Source organism: Phocoena sinus, chromosome 3 (genome assembly GCF_008692025.1).
Source record: "Phocoena sinus isolate mPhoSin1 chromosome 3, mPhoSin1.pri, whole genome shotgun sequence".
Taxonomy (NCBI): domain Eukaryota; kingdom Metazoa; phylum Chordata; class Mammalia; order Artiodactyla; family Phocoenidae; genus Phocoena; species Phocoena sinus.
The window spans coordinates 19,440,049-19,460,172 of NC_045765.1; the positions used below are offsets into that span (position 1 = coordinate 19,440,049).

General features: G+C 53.6%; 4 protein-coding genes across 12 annotated transcripts in view; 2 read left to right on the forward strand and 2 right to left on the reverse strand.

Moving 5' to 3' along the window:
• The first annotated feature begins 1,280 nt into the window (after positions 1-1,280).
• Positions 1,281-14,035, forward strand: MXD3 (MAX dimerization protein 3). 3 transcript variants are annotated; one of them, XM_032628027.1, is made up of 11 exons: positions 1,281-1,451; positions 1,719-1,824; positions 2,482-2,511; positions 2,643-2,757; positions 5,083-5,266; positions 5,341-7,115; positions 7,232-10,077; positions 10,161-10,692; positions 10,781-11,158; positions 11,296-11,358; positions 11,478-11,843. In XM_032628027.1, exons 1-6 carry the CDS (start codon positions 1,382-1,384, stop codon positions 5,454-5,456), a joined length of 621 nt encoding a protein of 206 aa, XP_032483918.1. In that variant the 5' UTR covers positions 1,281-1,381; the 3' UTR covers positions 5,457-7,115; positions 7,232-10,077; positions 10,161-10,692; positions 10,781-11,158; positions 11,296-11,358; positions 11,478-11,843. The 3 variants fall into 3 exon arrangements, with proteins under 3 accessions (XP_032483918.1, XP_032483916.1, XP_032483917.1); XM_032628025.1 differs by having other exon boundaries at positions 1,289-1,451; positions 5,083-10,077; positions 11,478-14,035; XM_032628026.1 differs by having other exon boundaries at positions 1,289-1,451; positions 5,083-10,077; positions 10,161-10,517; positions 10,625-10,692; positions 10,781-14,035.
• On the reverse strand, positions 6,078-9,495 carry PRELID1 (PRELI domain containing 1). Its single transcript, XM_032628028.1, has 5 exons — positions 9,214-9,495; positions 8,416-8,641; positions 7,026-7,139; positions 6,834-6,912; positions 6,078-6,623 (listed from the first exon to the last, which is right to left on the reverse strand). Exons 1-5 carry the CDS (start codon positions 9,303-9,305, stop codon positions 6,472-6,474), a joined length of 663 nt encoding a protein of 220 aa, XP_032483919.1. The 5' UTR covers positions 9,306-9,495; the 3' UTR covers positions 6,078-6,471.
• RAB24 (RAB24, member RAS oncogene family) lies at positions 9,532-14,670 on the forward strand. 2 transcript variants are annotated; one of them, XR_004349326.1, is made up of 9 exons: positions 9,577-10,077; positions 10,161-10,229; positions 10,439-10,517; positions 10,625-10,692; positions 10,781-10,880; positions 11,108-11,158; positions 11,296-11,358; positions 11,478-11,730; positions 14,495-14,670. XR_004349326.1 is itself a non-coding variant. In XM_032628029.1 (8 exons), the coding sequence occupies exons 1-8, from the start codon at positions 9,961-9,963 to the stop codon at positions 11,540-11,542; spliced, it is 612 nt and encodes a 203-aa protein (XP_032483920.1). In that variant the 5' UTR covers positions 9,532-9,960; the 3' UTR covers positions 11,543-11,843. The 2 variants fall into 2 exon arrangements, 1 of the variants encoding a protein (XP_032483920.1); XM_032628029.1 differs by lacking the exon at positions 14,495-14,670 and having other exon boundaries at positions 9,532-10,077; positions 11,478-11,843.
• Positions 13,058-20,124, reverse strand: part of NSD1 (nuclear receptor binding SET domain protein 1) — a 135,695-nt gene continuing 128,628 nt past the window's right edge. For all 6 annotated transcript variants that reach the window (XM_032628023.1, XM_032628020.1, XM_032628019.1 and 3 more), the window contains one exon: positions 13,058-19,463. In XM_032628023.1, coding sequence (XP_032483914.1) covers positions 17,833-19,463 — 1,631 coding nt within the window. In that variant the 3' untranslated portion in view covers positions 13,058-17,832. The remainder of the gene's footprint in view (positions 19,464-20,124) is intronic.

The following is a 20,124-nucleotide window of genomic DNA, read 5'->3' on the forward strand; positions in this document are numbered from 1 at the left end:
ATCTTCTGGTCTCCACCCTTAGACTGTCACTGTCGCCGAAGGTGTGGCTACACCTACTGGTGCTGCCCCTAGAAATCACCGCATCATCTTCTTCGTGAGGCTAGAAAGTCACGTTAGAGAGGGGCTCATGGGGACTTCCCTGGTGGTCCACTGGTTAAGACTCCACGCTCCCAATGCAAGGGGCCCGGGTTCCATCCCTGGTCAGGGAGCGAGATCCTGCACGCTGCAACTAAGACCCGGCGCAGCTAAATAAACAAATAAATATTGAAAAAAAAAAAAAAAAGAAGGGCTCATGGACTGAGTAAGGCAACCAGGGGCTCTGTGGGAGGAAGAAGCCTGCGTGAGGTTGCAACAGGCCTTGGAAATGCACGGCATAGGCGTGGGCTCTGATCTTTCAACGACGCTGTCTCAGGGCTTCCCGAGCTTACGGGAGGGAGGGCACTTCCCGAGTCACACAGCTGAGAAGTAGCGGTGACAGGACAGGAACTCAACTCTGTTGACTCCAGAACCCAGGACTCTGAAGCAAGCCAGTTCTCAAGTTGCTACCCTTCTGACGTTTTCGTAGCAACAATAGCTTCCCTGCAGATGAGGAGGAGGAGCCCAGCGGGGGCTACGGGGGCAGATGGCAAGCAGGCAAGGGCACAGACCCTGGAGCGCAGGAGCCAGGTCCGCGCCCCCTCCCCCGGCGCTTGCGCACTGGGGCCTGTTCCCCGCTCAACCCCGCCCCCATAGCCAGGGTTTTCAAATTTGAAACCTGCTCCTTTTCCCGCCCGAACGTGTTGACCAGCAGCGGGAGAGGGCGGAGCCGCACACAGCCAATAGTGCCTGAGAGGCCCCCTGCCCCGCCCCCAAGGTGACGTCCGCGAGCCTCAAGAAGCAAAGAGCAAATGGGCGAGGGTGCCCGCCGGCCCCACCTCCGTGGCGCCCACGTGCAGCGGCGGAGCCGGGGGCCTCCCCGGGACCACCGGCCCCCAGAGCACCACTCAGTGTGCGCGCCTCTTGCCACTAGCACGGGGCTAGAGACTGAGGCCCAGAAACGCCAAGTAACCGGCGCTGGGTCGCTGAGCGAAGCGGCAAGACGCAGCACAACCCCACCCCCACCCCCAGCCCGGGAGTTCGCCCAAGGGCCGGGCCTGGATCCGGCGCCCATAGAAGCCCTACGGGAGTCCTAGGGGGCGGGCGGGCTCGCGGAGGGTGGGCTGCGGTTCCCGGGCGCGTTCCAGGGGCGGGGCCAAGAGCTGGGCTGTCCCGGGGCGGGGCGTTCCGGGGGCGGGCCGGGCGTCTGTGTTTGTTGCACCGTGTCAGTTACATTGTAACAAAAGTGGTGCAGCCGCTGCTCCGGCCAGCATCCTAGGCCCACCCGCAGCCAGCTGTCGCCGACATGGAACCCGTGGCCAGCAACATCCAGGTCTTGCTGCAGGCGGCGGAGTTCCTGGAGCGCCGCGAGAGAGGTGAGGAAGAACCCTTGGTCGGACTCCAGGCGGCGACCTCGCTGACACTGGCCTGGGCTGGACTTGGCTCCCAACTTGGAGGATGCATGGCCTTAGGGCAGTAGTCCTGGGGCACCCCCGCCCTCAATTTAGGGGTCCGCGGGCAGTGGGGCTGGAGGGGGTGGGGAAATGGCCCTGTAGCCAAAAGCCCCTCCCTGACCGTGCCTTGCCAGGGGATCCCGCTGGAACTAGCCCCAGCCTGACGTGGGCGGGGGCTGTCTCTCGCAGAGGCAGAGCATGGATATGCGTCCCTGTGCCCACACCGAAGTCCGGGCCCAGTCCACAGGAGGAGGAAGCGGTCTCCCCAAGCTCCTGGAGCGCTGGACAGTGGGCGGTGAGGAGGGCCTGGGGCAGCGGGGAATAGGGGGGGATGGACGCCGTCCTTCATCGGGCCCCTCCACTGCCAACTTCCTCCTTATTGCTCGCATCTTCTGGGCCAGGTACCCTGCTCTGAAAGCATTCAGACACCTCCTGCCGTTTCCCCATCCCCCAAACACACACTCTTCATTCAAGGACTATTTCTTGAGCACCCCTGGTGTGGTTGGAACGGTGAATAGTTCTGGGTCCTGCTTCCACTCACACTCCTAATACAGCACATATCAAACCACTCGCTTTCCCCCACAGGCTTTCTCCTTTTCTCTCCTACTCTCAACCCTTTGCACACTGTTCCCCACAATTTGAATGCCTCTCCCCCCACTACCCATTTTGGGCAACTTGTGTTGCTGGGCTCAGCTCACATGTCACCTGTTCAGGAAGCCCTTCCTGATTGCTGCTAAGGGGCCTCCTTTGGACCCCACAGTCACCTGGGCAGGCCTCCTTACTGTCTCTGCCTCTGCCTGGGACTCAGGTGCCTGAGGCCAGCACAAGGTCCCCACAGTGGGCTAGTTTGGGATACACATCTGTAGTGAATTTTGAGGCCCTGGGAGCCCTGGGACTGAAGGTGTGGGCAGTAGCTGACACCCCCTCACCCCATCCTCCCTGGCATTGGCAGGTCTGTGCACAACGAGCTGGAGAAGCGCAGGTGAGTCCCAACCCTGCCCTGATAGCACCAGGCCCCAGGAACTGCCTCCCTCTGGCCTTCCCTCCCCTGCCGTCCCTCATCTGGCCAGCAAGCCTGGGCTGGCACTGCCCTCTAGACCCCTTCCCCCACAGGAGGGCCCAGCTGAAGCGGTGCCTGGAGCAGCTGAAGCAGCAGATGCCCCTGGGGGCTGACTGTGCCCGATACACCACACTGAGCCTTCTGCGCAGGGCCAGGATGCACATCCAGGTAAGAAGCTACTCTGGCGCCCCAGGGCCAGCTTGCCAGGATGCTTGGAAAGGGGTAGTAGGGAGGGGCTGGGTGGAACTAGGGAGAGAGGTCTGAGGTGATAGCCCAACTGCCTGACATTGGACAGTTCTCTGTGCTTTTAGTTTCCAAATTTGTTAAGTAGGAAGAAAAGCAGAAAATAACTCAGGATTGTTCTGAGGCTTTAAGCAAGTTCCTCCAATAAAAGTTCACTTGTTATTACAGCAATTATTACTTGGATCCCAACTGTGAGACCCTGAGCGAGTTATGTAGTCTCTCTGGACTTCATTTCCTCCTCTGTATGGGGGGCATTCTGTGAGGGGTCATGTGTAAGGGTCCCTCAGACTGGAGAGGGCTGTTTCTTGCTCTTCCTCTCCCCCATCCTTGAAGGCCTCCTGTTCTCGGCGGTTGGCGGGGTGGGGCGCGGGGGGGTGTCCCGACGCTGCTTTGGGAGGCAGCTCCAGAAGCCAGGAGGGGGAAAGTACCAAGAGGACGCCAGTGAGCCACCCTCCCAGGGCTCTTGCTGCTGCCCGGGCTGAGCTCAGCGCCCCCTGATGGATGGGAGTGGGGTGTGCTGACTCAAGCACAAGGCAGCTCCACAGAGTGGGGATTAGAAGGGACTTGGAAACAATAGAGGCCTCTTCCTGCTCTCCTGGCCCTTTTGACAGAGGAAGAAATGGAGGCAGAGCCGGCTGATGAGAGGCAGATTCAGAACCGAGGCCTAGGTCTCCTGACTTGCATTCTTTTCTTCAACAAGTGAGCACCTGCTCTGCCAGGCCATGTTGTGGGCACAGGGGGCAGTGACAGAGACAGATGGAGGTGCCATGCAGCAAATAAATCGTGGTGTGGAAACTGTCAGCACTGTCCCAAAGGTGCCTGTGTTCTCCTCATTGTGGCTGAATAACACCCTGGCCAGATAGCCGGCTCCAGTTTCTCACATGGAGTTGCTGACTTGGTTCTCGGAGGGATGATGTGTGACCTTGGGTGCTGGCTGGCCCGTGGGCAGGACCTAGGGATTGCTCCTTCCTTGAAGCCCCATCACCCCTCTCCTGGACTCCCTGCTTCCTGTTTTGCCTCCACCTGGCTGTCCTCCCCACCTTGCCCTAGAATGTTCTTTTTTTTTTTTTTTTTTGCGGTATGCAAGCCTCTCACTGCTGTGGCCTCTCCCGTTGAGGAGCACAGGCTCCGGACGTGCAGGCCCAGCGGCCATGGCTCAAGGACCCAGCCGCTCCGCGGCATGTGGGATCTTCCCGGACCGGGGCACGAACCCGTGTCCCCTGCATCGGCAGGCGGACTCTCAACCACTGCGCCACCAGGGACGCCCCCTAGAATGTTCTTTGCACCACATAGATCTGTTCAGGTCTGCCTCCTGCTGAAAACCTTCCATGGCTCCTGACAGGACAGTTTCAGTTTCTTTCTTCCTGTGATACTCAAGGCCCTTCACAACACAGGCCTTGCCACTGGTCTCATCTTTCCCCATTCCGCACCAAAAAAGCTGAACTCTCCATGCTTTTCCCATTTTCCCTCTGCCTGGATGCTTCTTCCTCCCCTGTCTTTGCCTGGGCAGCTCTTATTCATTCATCTACTCCCAGTCCAAATGCCCCCTCACCCAATTCTCCCCTTGCTGACTGAATGCAGGATTCCGTCCATTGAGGACCCTGATGGGAGAACCCTTGGTCCTCCAGTCCCTGGAACTCAGGGCTGGCAGAGCTTGCGTGGGGGCAGCAGAAGGGGACTAATGCTGAAGACTTAGGACTCCTGGGAGGGTCTTGAGGAGTTACAAACTGGTAGCCTTTGTTTGGTCTGTAGTTTTCTAAACATTTAAATTAGTTGGCAGCACTTAAAAGGACATTTGACATGAAAAAATGTGATCTCCCTGCTTCTCTTTAAAAAACTGGGCGATCTGGCAACACTGGGCCTGTTTCCATGTGGCAGTAATTGGCCTGGGCCACTGCCTCGAGCCTTAGTATGCACTCGCTGGTGTGCCCCAGTCCCCCACAGTCCCTGTTGCCTGACACCAGACACTCCTTCACATCACTTGACTGGGCCCCGAGGGCCTTTGAGATTGTGGTGCCCTCCCTTCCCCACCCATCTGGACAGAATTCCTGGGCCATTTACATGGGACAGAAGGGCAGGAGGGCCTAGCTTCCTGTAGGATGTGGGAGCGACCCTCTGGGGCCCAGATCTAGTGAGCCCGTGTGGAGCAAGCAGTCACCACGTGGCCAAGGTCCGCCGTTAAGTGGTGTTGGGCTGAGGCCCAAGACCCCAGGTAGCTGACCCCAGCCCCTTGCTCCCTCGGATCTGCAGAAGCTGGAGGAGCAGGAGCAGCGGGCCCGGCGGCTCAAGGAGAAGCTGCGCAGCAAGCAGCAGAGCCTGCGGCAGCAGCTGGAGCAGCTCCGGGGGCTGGCCGGGGCGGGCGAGCGCGAGCGGCTGCGAGCAGACAGCCTGGACTCCTCAGGCCTCTCCTCTGAGCGCTCCGACTCAGACCAAGGTAAGTGCCCTCATGCGGAGGGGTCGAGTGGGCTGAGTGGCCCAGGTCCCCTGACTGGCCTGCTCCCCGTGCAGAGGAGCTGGAGGTGGACGTGGAGAGCCTGGTGTTCGGGGGCGAGGCTGAGCTGCTGCGGGGCTTCAGCGCGGGCCAGGAGCACAGCTACTCACACAGCAGCAGCACCTGGCTATGACCCTCACCTCCTGGAGCGACCTCTGCCCTCAGCCCACCCTCTGCTCTGCCAGGCTGGAGCCCTCACCAAGCTTCCAGGGCTGCTCAGAGTACTGTTGGAATGGACTAAAAGGACTGTGTGGGAACAGGTGCTCCCCGTACCTTGCTGCTGGCAGTCCCACCTAGGACGGGGTGCCGAGCCCCGCTGAGCCCTGCAGGGCAGGCAGCTTGGGCCCAGGCCACTCTTCCAGGCGTTTTTTGTAGCACTTGGCTCTGCTGTCCACAGGGGCAGGAAGCCTCTTGGGTCCTCATGTTCCTTCCTAAACAAGGGCCCCTGGCCTTTGCCCTCCACATACTATATTTTCATTAAAAGCCTCTTTCTTAACTTCCTGTCCATGGTCTTGCCTGGTGAGAATGGGGGAACTCCCAGCCACAGACAAACTGGAAAAGAGGAAATGAGATCCATAGCCACCACAAACACTGCTGTCCACACCAGGCAGTGCCCCTTTACTCCTCACAACTCGGGGGCCTCAGTCCCTGTCTGTCACAGTGGGACTGAGGCTGAGTGACATGACCTTCCTGAGGTCCAAAGCCAGGAAACAGTTGAGTCAAGATTTGAACCAAAGCTTTCTGACTCCAGAGCTGGGGCCGACTGAATTCAACAAGTATTTATTGAGTGCCTGTTATGTGCAAGATTTTGTTTCAGGTACTTGGGACACATCAGAAAATAAAACAAAGGTCCCTGCCCTCATGGAGCTTACAGTCTAGCGTTTATGACCACTTCACCTGGACGTGACCCTGCGCAAGTCACTGTACCTCTATCTTCAGCCACCTGATGCAGGAATAAGCAGGTCCAGCTCAGACGTGGGTAACGGCCTGGTGTGCTGGAGAGGCCAAACAACACACCCACCCCCAGCCCACCACCCAGACAGCAGACAGGGCTGGAAGCTGACTTTTAATAATAAAGTACAAGGAGGAAAGAGCACAGGGACTGGAGCAAGTGGTCTGCTGTGCTGCGGCCCCAGGGCCTGGGCTGGCTACACAAACTGCTGCTGCTGCTGCTGCTGCTTCTTGGTGGCTGCCTTGCTGGCAAGGTCCTTGGCCTTCTCTGTAGCTGCCAGTGCCGTTTCCTTGGCCTTCTCCTTGGCTTCCTTGGCTGTTTCAACAAGGGTTTTGGGAGGGGCCTCACCTGGAGCAAAGGGTGGGGACTGGTTTCAAAGAATGCCAAGACCCACCTAAATCACCTCCCAGGACATTCATCTCCTGTGCACCAGGCCCTGAAGGAAATACCCAGGGTACAGATGAGTTGCTCAGAGTAGGGTGGTGACAGCTCCAGGCTCCAGCCCAGGCAGGGCAGTTAGGACTTGACTCAGCCTCTGCCTGTGTACAGAACCCTCACCTTGCAGCTTGGCCAAGATGTATTCAAAACCCTTCATAGTCTTGGTCACATTGCTTTTGAACCGGGCGAGACCAAATTCCTGGCAAAAGATGAGAAGGGGAAGGATTCTGAGCTGCCCACTGATCCCCAGCCCGGACTCTATGTTACATGCCCTGGGCCCCAGAGCCCCAGCACCACAACAACGCTGCTCACCTGGACAGCTCTGGAGACGCCGAACAAGCTAGAGGAGACCCAGGCTTCCCGGCAGATTTCGGTCCAGCCGCTGTTATCAGAGTTCACACGGTAAACACATCGTTCCTCTACCACCTGTGCAGGCAGTCAAGCCAACCACAATTGTGTGGGAGTCCTTCACTTCGCCAGCTTGCACATAAATTTGATTCCCTGCCTCTTTTCACTAGGGAAAGCAATAAAATGAAAACCGATTCCTTTCCCTTACTGTATTCCCAAGCTGCACTTTGGGAAGAGAGTAAGAAGATGAAAAAAAGTCATTTTGCTCTCTAAAAACCTCTCTTCTGACCCTTCAAACGAAAAGCTACATGGACTCTTGAGATCAGCAGAGGGCCTTCCAGCTCCATCCTGGATGTTTTGTACCTTTACATCTAGACATGTGTGGTGTTTTCAACCTGGCTTCCACCCACTTTGGCCCTTGAGCTCCTGACAATCCAAAAAAAAAAAAAAAGAAAAAAGAAAAATCCGGCAACCACCACAGCTCATTATCAGAGAGGAGCAAGTGGACTTGTACTTCCAAGAGAAACACTTAAGACACCTGTCGCAGCTGGACTGAAAGACATTTCTTAGAGCTGGATCTTTTCTTTGTAATTTACAAAACACAGTTGTAGTGCCCTCAGGGCAGTCAGCTGTGAGGCCCTCAGACAACTCAGGGGCAGAGCATTAAGCTGCCTACTCACTCAGTGACTTCCCCTCTCTGGACTTCACTTTCCTCTTTGCACAATAGAGAGTAATACCCACCTCCCTGTGTTATTGTGAAGATTAACTGAGAAAGAAAATAACAGTTCTCTGGAAGCTTTTAGGGTACTCACAGGTGAGAAGATACTGTAGGATGTTCCTTAAACCAAACCACGGCTTTTCTAGCCTTTTTAATTTTTTTTAAAGCAAAGGTATGTGCAACCCTTTTCCCCTGAAATCTCAGGCAGAAATCCACTACATAAGACAGATAAAAGACTCTAGTCAAACTGGGGCAAGGGGCCCAGATCCTCCCCCTCTAAGGTACATGCAAGGTACCCTTTATGGCTTGACAGATTCCTGTTTGTAAACCACTGCCTCCCTCCGTCCCTCAGCATCATGCCTGTGGCCCAACCTACACACATGCCAGGCACAGTGTGAGTGCTCTGCATTTAGTACTTACAATGACTCTGTAAAACAGGTAACCCCTCCACCACTGTATGAATGAGTCAAAACACAGGTCCAGAGAAGATGACCAGCTGAAGAGATCATCTGAGTTTGTACTCTAGAGCCAACACTCCTCAGAACTGCTTGGATCATAGAAGCTCCCTCATGGCTCCCTAGCCACATGTACCTGGAGCTCTCTAGTTCTGGGGGAACCAAGAGGGAGGGGTCTCACCATCAGCCGGGCATGGTTGATGTTCCAGGTGAACGTGGTCATGGTCTGGTTCTGTGGGTCCACAATAGAATCCTCCAGGATGTACACTGAGTGAGCAACATTGGCAGGAAATAGTCGCTCAGCCCAGCGGGGCATCCTGTTCGTCTTGGTCAGGAGTCGCCGGGACAGGAGCTTCTGGTCAGGGGTCACCTCCCGGTGCACTATGTCTTCCGTCAAGACATGTTTGCTGCAGGTGTCAGGGTGAAGGTGACCCTCAGGAGCCTGGCCCTAAGAAACTGCCTGTTGGGGTTCCCATCTGGAGCCTCCAGGCCCAGAATGGCCATGCCTTTCCCCAAACTTGCAGAGTGATCTGTGTTGTGGCTCAGACCTGAACTAGAGTCCCTTGAGCCTAACCCAGGGCAAATTCCAACTCCCGCCTCCTCGCTGACCTGGATTCCTAGGCCTTCCAGCAGGGCTGGACCTCATGATTTATTGCACCACTGGAGAGCGTCATGGCAGAGAAGTAGACAAGCGCCCGGATTTCCAACCCCAAGATCCCTCCCCAGCTCCGGTGCCGCCGCCTCTTCCTGTCTCACCACCCTGAGATGAGAGAACCTTTTACTAGGGCCTCAAGTAAACTACTGCCCAGACCCAGCCTCCTTCCAGTACTAGCCTGGCCGCTTCCCCGATAGGTCCTCTCGTCCTAAACGTGGCCACGGCTCCGGCGATCCCCCCACTCGAAGTCGAGTCTTTCCCGGCCCCCACACTCCGATCTCCAAACAGCGAGGTGGGAGGGTTGCTCTTTCCAGGGCCACGTACCTATAGGGATTCGGGTACCGCTGCCAGAAGGCAGCGAACACTTGGTCCCAGGAACTCCGGAGCACGCTCTGGCCCAGGAAATACTTCACCATTGTCCAGGCCGGGCGGGCTCAGTGCCCGCGCAACATCAGGGGTGCGGAGCCCGGGGGGCACGCGGAGACCGGGCTGGAGCTCGACGCTCGGCCGCCAAGCTAGCAGCTCAGTCACTCCAGCGCCGCACCCAAACAGGCGCCACCACCGCCATGAGGATTTGTCTGGCCGCGCGCCACTTCCGGCGCAGCCGCGCACTGCCCACCTCTTCCGGCGCCTGCCCACGTGACCGGGCGGCCCCGCCTCCCCAGCCTCTACCTCCTCCCACTACGCGGGAGTCGCGGTGGGCCGGAGCCAGGTTGGGGGGACCCTTCCCAGGCTCTGTGGGGAAACCGTGCCGGAGCGGCCCCTAAGCCGGGCGGGCAAGCGAGTAGCGGAGCGAGCTAGCGACCCGGACGCCGGCGTTGAGTGCGCTTCCCCGCACACTCCCAGGCCGCCCCGGGTCCTGGGCTCTCAGAAGGAGGATCAGCACCCGGGGCCGAAGAGCGGGGGCGGACGGAGGCGTTGCTGTAGCTCAATATCGTCGCGGCGTCTGGAGCCTTAGATTGGCGCCTGGGGTCGGGGACTGAGGCTCGGGCGCTGCCTTTCGGAGTGGAGATCCGGTTTGCCTCCCGCCCCCGCTCAGGACCCTGAAGCGGGTGAGGCAGCCCCGGGAGCATGAGCGGGCAGCGTGTGGACGTCAAGGTGGTGATGCTGGGCAAGGAGTACGTGGGCAAGACAAGCCTGGTGGAGCGATACGTGCACGATCGCTTCCTGGTGGGGCCCTATCAGAACGTGAGTGCGCCCGACGCGGCCCAGCACGGGTGGGAGGGGGCTAACCCGCATCCGAGGCCCTGATTGCTTCCCCTTGGTTGCAGACCATTGGGGCCGCCTTCGTGGCCAAGGTGATGTCCGTCGGAGACCGGACGGTGACTTTGGGTATTTGGGTAAGTTCTCTGGGCAAGTCCTGGGAAAACCCATTCCTGAGGAGGCGTAGATCCTGCCTATTACTGGCTGACTTGTGGCCTCACAGAGGCCATTTCTGTTCTCTAGACCACAGTTTAAAAACGGGGTCTGGAGAACGTGGCATTAGTTTGCAGTTTTGGGGAGTAGCTCAGCAACTCAGGCCAGGGCTGAGCCTCCCCCTGCCCTTCAGGACACAGCAGGCTCTGAGCGCTATGAGGCCATGAGCCGAATCTACTATCGGGGCGCCAAGGCTGCCATCGTCTGCTATGGTAAGGATGGTTTTGGCCTGTTTCTCAAACAAGAAGGGGAGGGTGCCAGGCTGGCCTTACAGAACAGCTTCTGACCCTTGGTTGTTTCCTGCGTGTCCCACACCAAGACCTGACGGACAGCAGCAGCTTTGAACGGGCAAAGTTCTGGGTGAAGGAACTGCGCAACCTAGAGGAGGTAGGTGGCCTGACCTCACCAAAAGACGAGACGGGCTGGGGATCTGGTGGTCCGAGGGGGGTGACCCTCACCTTGTCTTCTGCTCCAGGGCTGTAAGATCTACTTGTGTGGCACCAAGAGTGACCTGCTGGAGGAGGACAGGCGGCGCCGACGTGTGGACTTCCACGACGTCCAGGACTATGCAGACAGTAGCTGCTCCTTAGCTCCCTGGGGCTGGGGGAGGGAAGTGGCTACTTGGGTGGGTCACAGAAAATAGGGACTGCCTTGGCTACCATGGCAAGATCCTCCATGGGAAGACTTTCTCTGGCCTCCCTGAATCTGTGGGGTTCAGAAGATTCCCTGTACTGCTAGCCTTCCCCTTTGTCTGTGTCCACCTAATTCTCAGGTATGAGGCTTTAGACACTTCTCTTTACAGATATCAAAGCTCAGCTCTTTGAAACATCCAGCAAGACAGGCCAGAGTGTGGGTGAGTGCTGTCCTGGGCCTCACAGCAGAACACGCAAGGGCAACAAGGGAGACAGAGAAAAGCCTAGAGGGCTGGTTACTGGGTGATCCCAGGGCCACTGGCATTTGATCCTCACCTATCACCCTTTTTCCTGCCAGATGAGCTCTTCCAGAAAGTAGCAGAGGATTACATCAGTGTGGCCACCTTCCAGGTGATGACAGGTGTGTCCTTCCCTAGCTCCTGTGGAGACTTCCTCTAGGCCCACAGCATCTGGCCCCCTTCATGAGTTACCTGATCCCCCAATAGAATGATGCTGAGCTGCCACCTCTCTCTCTGACAGAGGACAAGGGCGTGGACCTGGGCCAGAAGGCAAACCCCTACTTCTACAGCTGTTGTCATCACTGAGTCACCACTCACCTGGCCTGGGGGAATTAAAGGAATTCCCCCAGAGAGGCTGGACCTAGCTTTTGTCTGGGCTTGAGTGATCACACGTCTGAGCTACCCTGGGTCCCCATGGCGGCAGAGGTGGCACCTGCCTGTGCTGGCCCATGGAACGGAGGCAGCATTTGGGCAGACTGATGGGCACAAGGAGGGTAAGGGCTGATTTGGACCCCAGGCTTCTGCCCTGGACAGCACTTGTGTCTACAAATTATTTAAGTGGCTTCTGATTTGTAAATAAAATCAATGCACTGTGAATCACACTCAACCCCTTTCCCTGCTGTGTGGATTGGGTGTCAAGATACCTAGTACTTTCTGGGGCCACCTGGCGGCCCTCGCTTCCTATATCAAGGCTCCTCTTAGCTCTTACTTTCCTTTGGAAACCAACTGGCTTCACCCCAGGGTTGCAGCTGAGATAATGGAGAAGCAGAAGGGCCCTTTCCTATTCTTTAGTGGGGGCAAAGGTAGGGCGAGAAGCTGGGGTTGGGGCAGTGCAAAGCTCACCCTTCCTTCTTGGTGCTAAGAGCAAGGAAGGCACTTAAGTAGTATCCAGAGATCGAAGGATCAAGCACTTCTACCTCAGACTGGTTGGCTCTACTGCACCTCTGTCATGTCTAAGTCCATGAGTCATGCCTGTGGCTCAGATCCTAAGCTTCCTAGCAACACCCTATGTGGCTTAACAGAAAAATCATAGGTTCTGCAAGACTTAGAAAGGTTTTATGGATCCAGATTGGGATCCAACTCAGCTACTCAGAAAAGGGACTTAAACTTGGCCTGTGTTTCTCATCTGTAAAATGAAGTGACCACTACCCAGTTCAGGACTTGAAGATCATGAGTGAAAAGTAACTGTAGGACTAAATGCTTGTCTTCCCACACTCTTCCCTGGGGTAGAAAGTTCAGGACTAAGTCAGAAGGGAAGCAGATTCCCAGGGGTTCCTGAAAGTGTATTTTTGGGCCTTGGACGTCCAGATATTTCTGAAGAATCAGATGTTACTGTAGACAGGACCAACCCTTCAACCAAAAGGAAGCATATGGAAGCCTTTTCTGTTATGGGATGCTCAGCCCCTTTGCCTCACTTTACCATTTTAGGCCTAGGCCGAGTACTCTGCAGTGCCCGGCACCTGCTCTAAAAAACTAAAAACTTGGCCAAAATGTCTAGACTCACACTCAGAAAGTGCTTTGGTTCCACTTCCTTTTTAAAAACCTCAAAATACCCTTCCTTCGTGGGTGATGGAGGCTTCCTGTGTAGGGACTGAAACTGATGCCAGCCACTCCCAAAAGCATCAGAAAGACATTCTGACAGCTGTGGCTACTGGGAGGAAACCCACACCACTCCCATGAGGTGCTTGGAGGAAGGGCTCAGTTCCGTGTCCCTGGGAACTACCTCAGGGGCTGGCTTCTGCTCTCACCCCAAACCCATCCTCCCTCCTGTTAGGCTACATCTCCCCACGGACAACAAAACAAAACACAGGGCAAGGGCCATAAGAGTAAAGTTAAACTTTACTTTACAGTAATTTTTTTCTATATACAAAGAATTACAGTACATGTTTATGGGGACTCCTAGCACAGGGCTCCCCTCTTTTTCACTAAGAGTTCCACTTATCACTGACAATCTATTGGGGTGAAGGGGGGCAAAAAAAGTGATGGACCTCAGCTGACACCCCCTCTGCCCCTTTCTTAAAAATATAAAGATAGATCTCTATTGTCAGCTTTTTTTGCCAAGACTTAGCTGCTCTTCCATGAGCTCCTGTGTGCTGCACTCGCCCGTCTTCAACACTCTCACCTACATGCACACACAGGCAGCACCCACCTCAGACCTAGAGACCACCTGTTCTCTGCCCCTACCCTGGAAGTCTAAAGCACCAGAACCACTCATTTCTGCTCCTAACTCCCTAGGCTCACCTCCTGTCCAAAAAGCTTTGCTCGATTTCCAGGGTGTTACACCTGAAGCCCTCAACAGCCTGATGTTTTGAGAGTCATGGGAAAGTAGCTCTAGAAAAGGGACCATATGAGTTTAACATGTGCTATTTTTGCTTATGTTGATAGGAAACATTTCTCCCCAGGCTGTGGATTTCTAATTAAAATAAACTCTTTCCACTTCCTTAAGAAATATTACCCTTAAATCTTCATAAGCAATAGAGGTGCTCCCATGAGAGTGGAAGAGGTAGAGAGGGGCAGAAGGTAGCTGAGGGAGACCCCACACTTGGAGCTCTCTACCAACCTGTTCAGGCAGTGTGGACAGAGGCTATGGACAAGGTGACACCAGCCCTGAGAAACTCAATGGCCACCCTCATCTGGAAACAGCATCTCTTCCACCTCTGGACTGCACTGGACTATTTCAGGGTCAGATGCAAGATTCACCATGGCTCTACCTTCCCCTCCTCTAATAAAGCCTCAAGGAAACTACATAAGATCTCTTCTTCCCAAACAGGAATCTGGGTTTCTCAAGTCACCAGTCCCTCAACCCTTGGCAGTGCTTATTTATATCAGGAAATTAGCACCATCATTGCATTTTTTGTGTGTGTACAAAGCAATTACCTATTCCTTTTTTCAATTTATACTACAGCAACCTCTGGCCCTGCTGCACTAACTCTAAGAAGCTCAGCTGAGAGCTAACTGTCCACAGCCAAGGAAAGTCTCGTGCAGCAGCTACCCAGCTCTAAATGATCTGGAATGTCTAACACATGGAACAGCCCAAACATTATTCAGCAGGAAAAGGGGCTTGTGGCAGCTCCTTTCCTGCCATGATCTCAGAGACGTGAGGACACTGGGCTACTCTGACCTCCTGACAGACCCCAAGAGGATGACAGTGTCTCCCAAAAAAGCCTTAGGAGAAAACCTGCTTTATAGGAGCTGATGGGGGGGGAAAAAAAAAAAAAATCCATCCACATTTAGTGCTCTCCTGATTCTTCTCCACAGGGGAAGCTGCCAGGACCAGACTTCCTTCCTGCCACTCTGTTCTCACGAGGCAACCTGGGAGTCCAGCTCCTGTGAGTAGACGCTGCCAAGCCTGGAAAAGGATCGCTGATGCACTTCATGCCCTGACTGTAGTGTGGGGTGGAGGATGTAAAGAATAGAATAATTATTTTCATCAATGCTAAAGATGTAGATTTGATAGTTGTTCAGAAGAGGATCGACGCAGTGATTTAAATCACTTCAAACTCAGTAACTTCAGGGGGAAGCAGACATTTAAAAACTTGGATGCTTTTGTAGCAGTGACAACTATTTTGCTATTAGAATGGGTTTGCTCCAGTAGAGAAGCAAATGAGGCTTTGAATTCAAATTTCAACAGTTTCCATAATTTTTTCTGACTTAACAGGGCTAGGATAGGTATTAGTTCTCTAACTACCTATGGAAGCTATGGCTTCCCCCTCAGAAAGGCTTCCTGGGGAACTGGCTTAGAGGCAGACGCTCTATTGAGATCCTGATTTACAAGCACTTGGCCAAATGCCAAAATAGCATCCTACACAAAGATCAGGAGTTTCTAAGAGTAAAGATTTCCTTTTAACTGCCAAGTCACACCCCCTGGAGAAAAGGTCTCAGTATAGGTTCCAGGAGAATCCCCTAAGGATGGCAAGGTCACCCCCCCCAAAGAGTCATGCAAGAGTCTCACTTCCCAAAAGTCCTTCCGACTCTGCTTCTAATTGTATAGTGACTGCTTTCATGATGTTAACAATCTAGTATCAAATGCTATCAGTGGGCCTGAGAGTTGAACATCTAATTTCCAATCAACCTAAGAGAGTCTTACAATGGCCCTCATGAAAGCCAGGCTGGCTGTCCATCCATTTAAATAAACAGCTTCAGAAGTTGTTTCCTACGCAGGTCTGGAAGGAAGCTTTCCAGTGAATGGGAGAATGGAAAAAACTGAAACAAAACCACAAAGTGGCCCACCTTTCCCTCACTCCTTCCTGTCCTGTGAGACATATCTAGAGTGGCTGTCAAGTCAATTACCTACCAAAGCCTACCTAAGAGAAGCTCCTTCAGGATCAAACTTCTCCACTTAAAAATTTTACATAGCCTGCACACCCCACCCCCCAACAAAATTCACAGTTTATTTCATGAAACAAAGAGCTACGGTAATTTAACACACAACACAGTGGAAAGAGATTCTGACAGCGCAGTGCGGGTATCTTTTTCTGATCACAACTACAGATGACAGGAGAAAAAAAGGGCACAGGACTGGCACCAAGCAAATCCTACTCATACAACCTAAGAGAATAGGGAAAGGGACCTACTAGCTGCAGTTATATACTTATTATTCTCACACATGATAAATACTTAATATAATGAACTTTAATGTTCTGGGTGGATTTCTTTAAAAATATCTTTTCCATGATTTAAAATTTTTTTAAAAGAAAATAAGATGCTTTGTTTTCTCTTCCTCTAAAACAAAGAGCTTTTCCTCTCTGATGATGTGGGAAGAGAGACAGGATGAAAGGGGAGAACTAGGCAGGTGGAATTTACAGAGGAGAGTCCGAGGTCTAAGTGAGATGCAAGAATAGGCCCCTAAACTCAGGGCAGCCCTGCCCAGCCTCATGCCTCTGCCTGAGTTCAAATGTCTCAACCCTAGAGACAGACTTTGGGAAATAAAAGCAAATTCTTTTTTAAATCTTTATATAAAGCGCAAATGCTTCTATAACAACAGTTGTTCCCTCCTTAGAAGTATAGGAGTAACCTCAATAGAAACTCAGGAGGAGGAAATTGGGACAGAATACAGAATCCTGTTGAGGGTGTAAAAGCCATAACTGAGACAGAAATGGCCAGGAGACCTTGGGGCCAGGAGATGGCCTGTTGGCTAAAGCTGCTGGCTAAGTTGGCAAAGCAGAGAGGTAAACATGTTTGGTCTAGGGACAAAGAGGGGGTGGGTGAATGGGAAGGAACTGGCCAAACAGCACTTCCTGTTGGCAGTCAGTGAGCTGGGTGAATGGTAGGGCAGGGTAGCACCAACAGATTTCCCAGCCCTTGGGCCCCAGCTCAGGGCAGCAGTAACAGATAATCAGCAGTTATGAGGAGTCATCTCTTGGACTGGACATTGCTCTAAATGCCACATCTTGCCAGTCATGGGGAAGGTTTCTGGCTTGCCTTTGAGCTAAGTCAGCAGGCAGGTGCTCTCAATACAGAGCACAGCATTTCTCAGGAAGAGGGTGGTAGAATCCACTAGTGAAGAAGACTCCCTCCATTCAGGTAGGAGGGCAAAGGATCAGGAGAGAAGTAATTTCTTGCCAGGATCTGGCACTCTCCCTGAGCTGGTGGTGGATCTAGCCCAGAGCTTGCCAGAGATTCCCTAGGTCTACTGCCCAAGACTCTGAAATCTGAAAGCACCTGAGTGTTTGGGGGACAGGCATGGGGTGGGTTGATGTAAAAGGAGGAAAATCTGTAGAAAAGAAAGGTAAGCTTGCCAATTGCCTTCTTACACTGAGGGAAAGCTGTGTCCTCACAGAGCCCAGCCCCCCAACCAACTGCTCCACCAAGGACAGATCTTTAGACTCTCCAGAGCCCAGACAGAAGCAGCAGAGGCTGCCCAGCCAACAGGCCCTACCTGCCTATAGAGGAGACCTCTGCATGAGTGTACACGCATGCACATACACACAGGCACACCTGACCAGGAGACACTCAAAACAACCACTTCTGGGGCCACAAAGGACATGACAAAATAAGCCTGGAGCCCCAGGGCCCCTCAAACTTCCTGTTATTTCCTGGTCAAAGGTTCTTTAAAAATAACCTGGGAACCCAGGCAAGCATGTTAGGCTCACAGGGATCAGGTCTTATTTATCTCTGTATCTCCTGCCAGTGACTAGCACCAGGCCTAGCACACATGAATGTTCAAGAAATCACCACCGATTTGAATGGGTATCAGTTCCTCCCAAGGGTTCATCAGGTACCCTCAGTGGGGCTTGGTAGGGCTAGAGAAATAGCTTTGAGAGCCCCTCTACCTTCAACCTGACCAGTGGAATTGAATCCCATGCTTGACTCCAGAGTGGACTTTTTATTTCAAGTTCACCATGAGCAAAGGTTGGGGGAAAGAGACCAGAGTCTGTCTGTCTCCTTGGCTGGGGCCCACTTGGATTTCCATACATGGTTCACACAACCACAAGCCCCGACTGGCTAATGTCGCAAGAGTTCTGAATGTTGGGATATAAGGAGAGAATATCAGTGGAAAAGTGTTGGGGTCTGTTTTTTAAGAGGGAAAAATAAGATTTTTCCCTTCCCCAAGAACCCTGGGGGCAGCTGGTCTGGTCATGTGGCATTTACTGGTATTATTTCTGTTCTGACTCTGCACACTTGTGACTGGAAGGAGCCTGGTTAAGAGCTGGAAGGGTATTTTGCTCTGATTTAGGGTCTTGCCCTCTTCCAAGAGACCAGCAAGTCTGTGCCAATGTCTGTGTGCTCCCAGAGGACCAGCAAGACTGTGCCAGTGTCTGTCCAGCCACCATGGGCCAGAGCCCTGGCCCTGGTGAGGCCTTGCCCAAGGCCCAGGGACTCTGCTCTGTGGTTGCCAACTTCTTCTCTTCAGTGGAGAGGGAGGATGGGGCCTTCCCAAGAGGCCTGAAGGACTGCCCACTCTTGGCAGCAAGTCCAGGTAGTTGCTGGCCTCCGGCCATCTGCTTCACCTGCTTCACCAGGCCTGGTGCTTGGCTGGGAGGCCCTGGGGTCTGCTCAGCCCCTGCAGGTGCTCTTCCTGAGGCCTGAGTTGCTGGCTCATACAAAAAAGCCTTGGCAGGGGGCTGAGAAAGAAGTCTGGCCTGGGTGAGTGATTTAACAGCTTGCCAGGAGTGCTCTGAAGGGGCCGCTGCTTTGCCCGGTGGCTGAAGGACAGGATCTGACACAATGCCTCTCTCAATGGCTCGTGACATCTGTCCCAGACCTTTGCTGGCAGGCCACGAGCTCGACTCCAGCACTGGCATCTTCTCATCAACCTGTGGTGTGATCTCATGGGGAGAAGCTCCCCGTTCCTTCTGGCGAGGAGTTAGGTCTATGAGATCCATCACCAAAGCAGCTCTATTTTTTGACTGAGTATTCTGGTCCACAGGCCTCAGTGCTTTTTCTTTAGCTACCAGGGTCTGGACCACAGCTGATAGTACTTTGTCAGGAGGTGGGAGTCTCTGGGACAAAGAGGCATGGGATTTTTCGGGGGGCCTGTCTGAAGTCTGGGGTTTGGGACTGCTGGTGACTAGCAGTTTGTCTGGCTGCGGAAGTCTCAGGCCAGTAGGGACAGGGGTTTTCTCCAGTGACTGGGGCCTTGGGCTGGCAGCACCTATGGATTTATCCAGCCTTGGGTCAGCTGTCCCCAGAGGTCTTTCCAGTGGTTGTGACCTGACTGAGGGTGAGGAGCTTGGGCCGGTCACTGGAGAGGGTTTGTCAGATAGTTGGGGTCTTGGTCCTGCCATTGCAGGTGGCCTGTCCAATGGCTTCTGGCTGGATACCAAGGATTGGGGTTTGGTCCCTGACCCAGCAAGGTCCCTGACCCTATCTACAGGCTGGGGCCTGGAGTCAGTTCTATCAGGAGGCCTTTCAGGCAGCGGTGGCCTCTGACAAGTCCCTGCCAGAGCTTTTCTGGACAGCGACAGCATCTGGTTGGTGTCAGCAGATGGCTTGTCCGACATCTTGGGCCCCTGAGCAGCTACTCCTGATGATTGCTCTGCCAGGTGAGTGCCTGGGCCTGGAGGCAGCGGTACTGTAGGAGGTACATACTCACGGATCTCCCCAGGTTCCAGAGGGTTGGGCCCACAAGGATCGTGCTCAGTACAAGACAGACGCCCATCCAGTTTGGAGATGAAGAGCATCCCTTCCCGATGCTGCTTACAAAAGGAGCTGGGACACATCTCACAGAAGGAGGCTGCTTCCTTTCCGCAGATGTCACACTGATGCCAAGGACACTCCCATTTCCCTGAAAACACAGGTGTGAAACAAAGGCTTAGGAAAACAAGATATGCATATGAGATGGGTCATGGCTCTGGAACTAAGTCAAAGGAGTGATTTCAAACTGCTGCCTTCTGCAGAGAGCTCATGCCACTTGCCCACCTCCCCTCCCCCAGGATCTCAGCTTTACTTTCTGCAAAATGCATAAAAATAACAGCCAACTATCAAGTAGCAACTGAGCATCAATTAAAACCCAAGCAGGAGTAAAAAAACAACAAAAAAAACCCAAGCAGGAGTAAACCCTGATTTCTACAACTATTTCCAACAAGGAGAAAAGCAACAACAATAAAACAAAACCCAAAGCTCCCCGTAGATGGAATGTGAAGATATTACTTTCATATTTTTACAAACTCCATTTGTCCTGTACAGCCTTTAAATATTCAACTCTATGGGGAAAATCTCAGCCAATTAAACTGCTTATTTGGTCATTACTAGGAACAGGGAGCAGATACACAAAGGTGAAAAATGGAAGCAGATTTACCTTTGCTCAATGTTAAGTCTGGAAACTAGCACAAACTTTACCTGTGTTGTCCACACAGAATCAGCAGGAAAGACCCAAAGCCAACCCAAGCTGCTCTCTTTTACCCTCATTTCATGATACCCGAATCTCTGCCATGGACAGTGTTCCA

What these genes read in the sequence shown, in the direction of transcription:
- RAB24 (XM_032628029.1), top strand. Translation starts at nt 9,961, where the DNA reads ATGAGCGGGCAGCGTGTGGACGTCAAGGTGGTGATGCTGGGCAAGGAG. An exon ending in CGGTGACTTTGGGTATTTGG is followed by an intron (nt 10,230 to 10,438) that starts GTAAGTTCTCTG and finishes CCTGCCCTTCAG; the next exon opens with GACACAGCAGGCTCTGAGCG. An exon ending in CGTCCAGGACTATGCAGACA is followed by an intron (nt 10,881 to 11,107) that starts GTAGCTGCTCCT and finishes TTCTCTTTACAG; the next exon opens with ATATCAAAGCTCAGCTCTTT.
- MXD3 (XM_032628025.1), top strand. Translation starts at nt 1,382, where the DNA reads ATGGAACCCGTGGCCAGCAACATCCAGGTCTTGCTGCAGGCGGCGGAG. An exon ending in GGAGCGCTGGACAGTGGGCG is followed by an intron (nt 1,825 to 2,481) that starts GTGAGGAGGGCC and finishes TGGCATTGGCAG; the next exon opens with GTCTGTGCACAACGAGCTGG. An exon ending in GGGCCAGGATGCACATCCAG is followed by an intron (nt 2,758 to 5,082) that starts GTAAGAAGCTAC and finishes TCGGATCTGCAG; the next exon opens with AAGCTGGAGGAGCAGGAGCA.
- PRELID1 (XM_032628028.1), bottom strand. Translation starts at nt 9,305, where the DNA reads ATGGTGAAGTATTTCCTGGGCCAGAGCGTGCTCCGGAGTTCCTGGGAC. An exon ending in GCGTCTCCAGAGCTGTCCAG is followed by an intron (nt 6,913 to 7,025) that starts GTGAGCAGCGTT and finishes ATCTTTTGCCAG; the next exon opens with GAATTTGGTCTCGCCCGGTT. An exon ending in CATCTTGGCCAAGCTGCAAG is followed by an intron (nt 6,624 to 6,833) that starts GTGAGGGTTCTG and finishes CCTTTGCTCCAG; the next exon opens with GTGAGGCCCCTCCCAAAACC.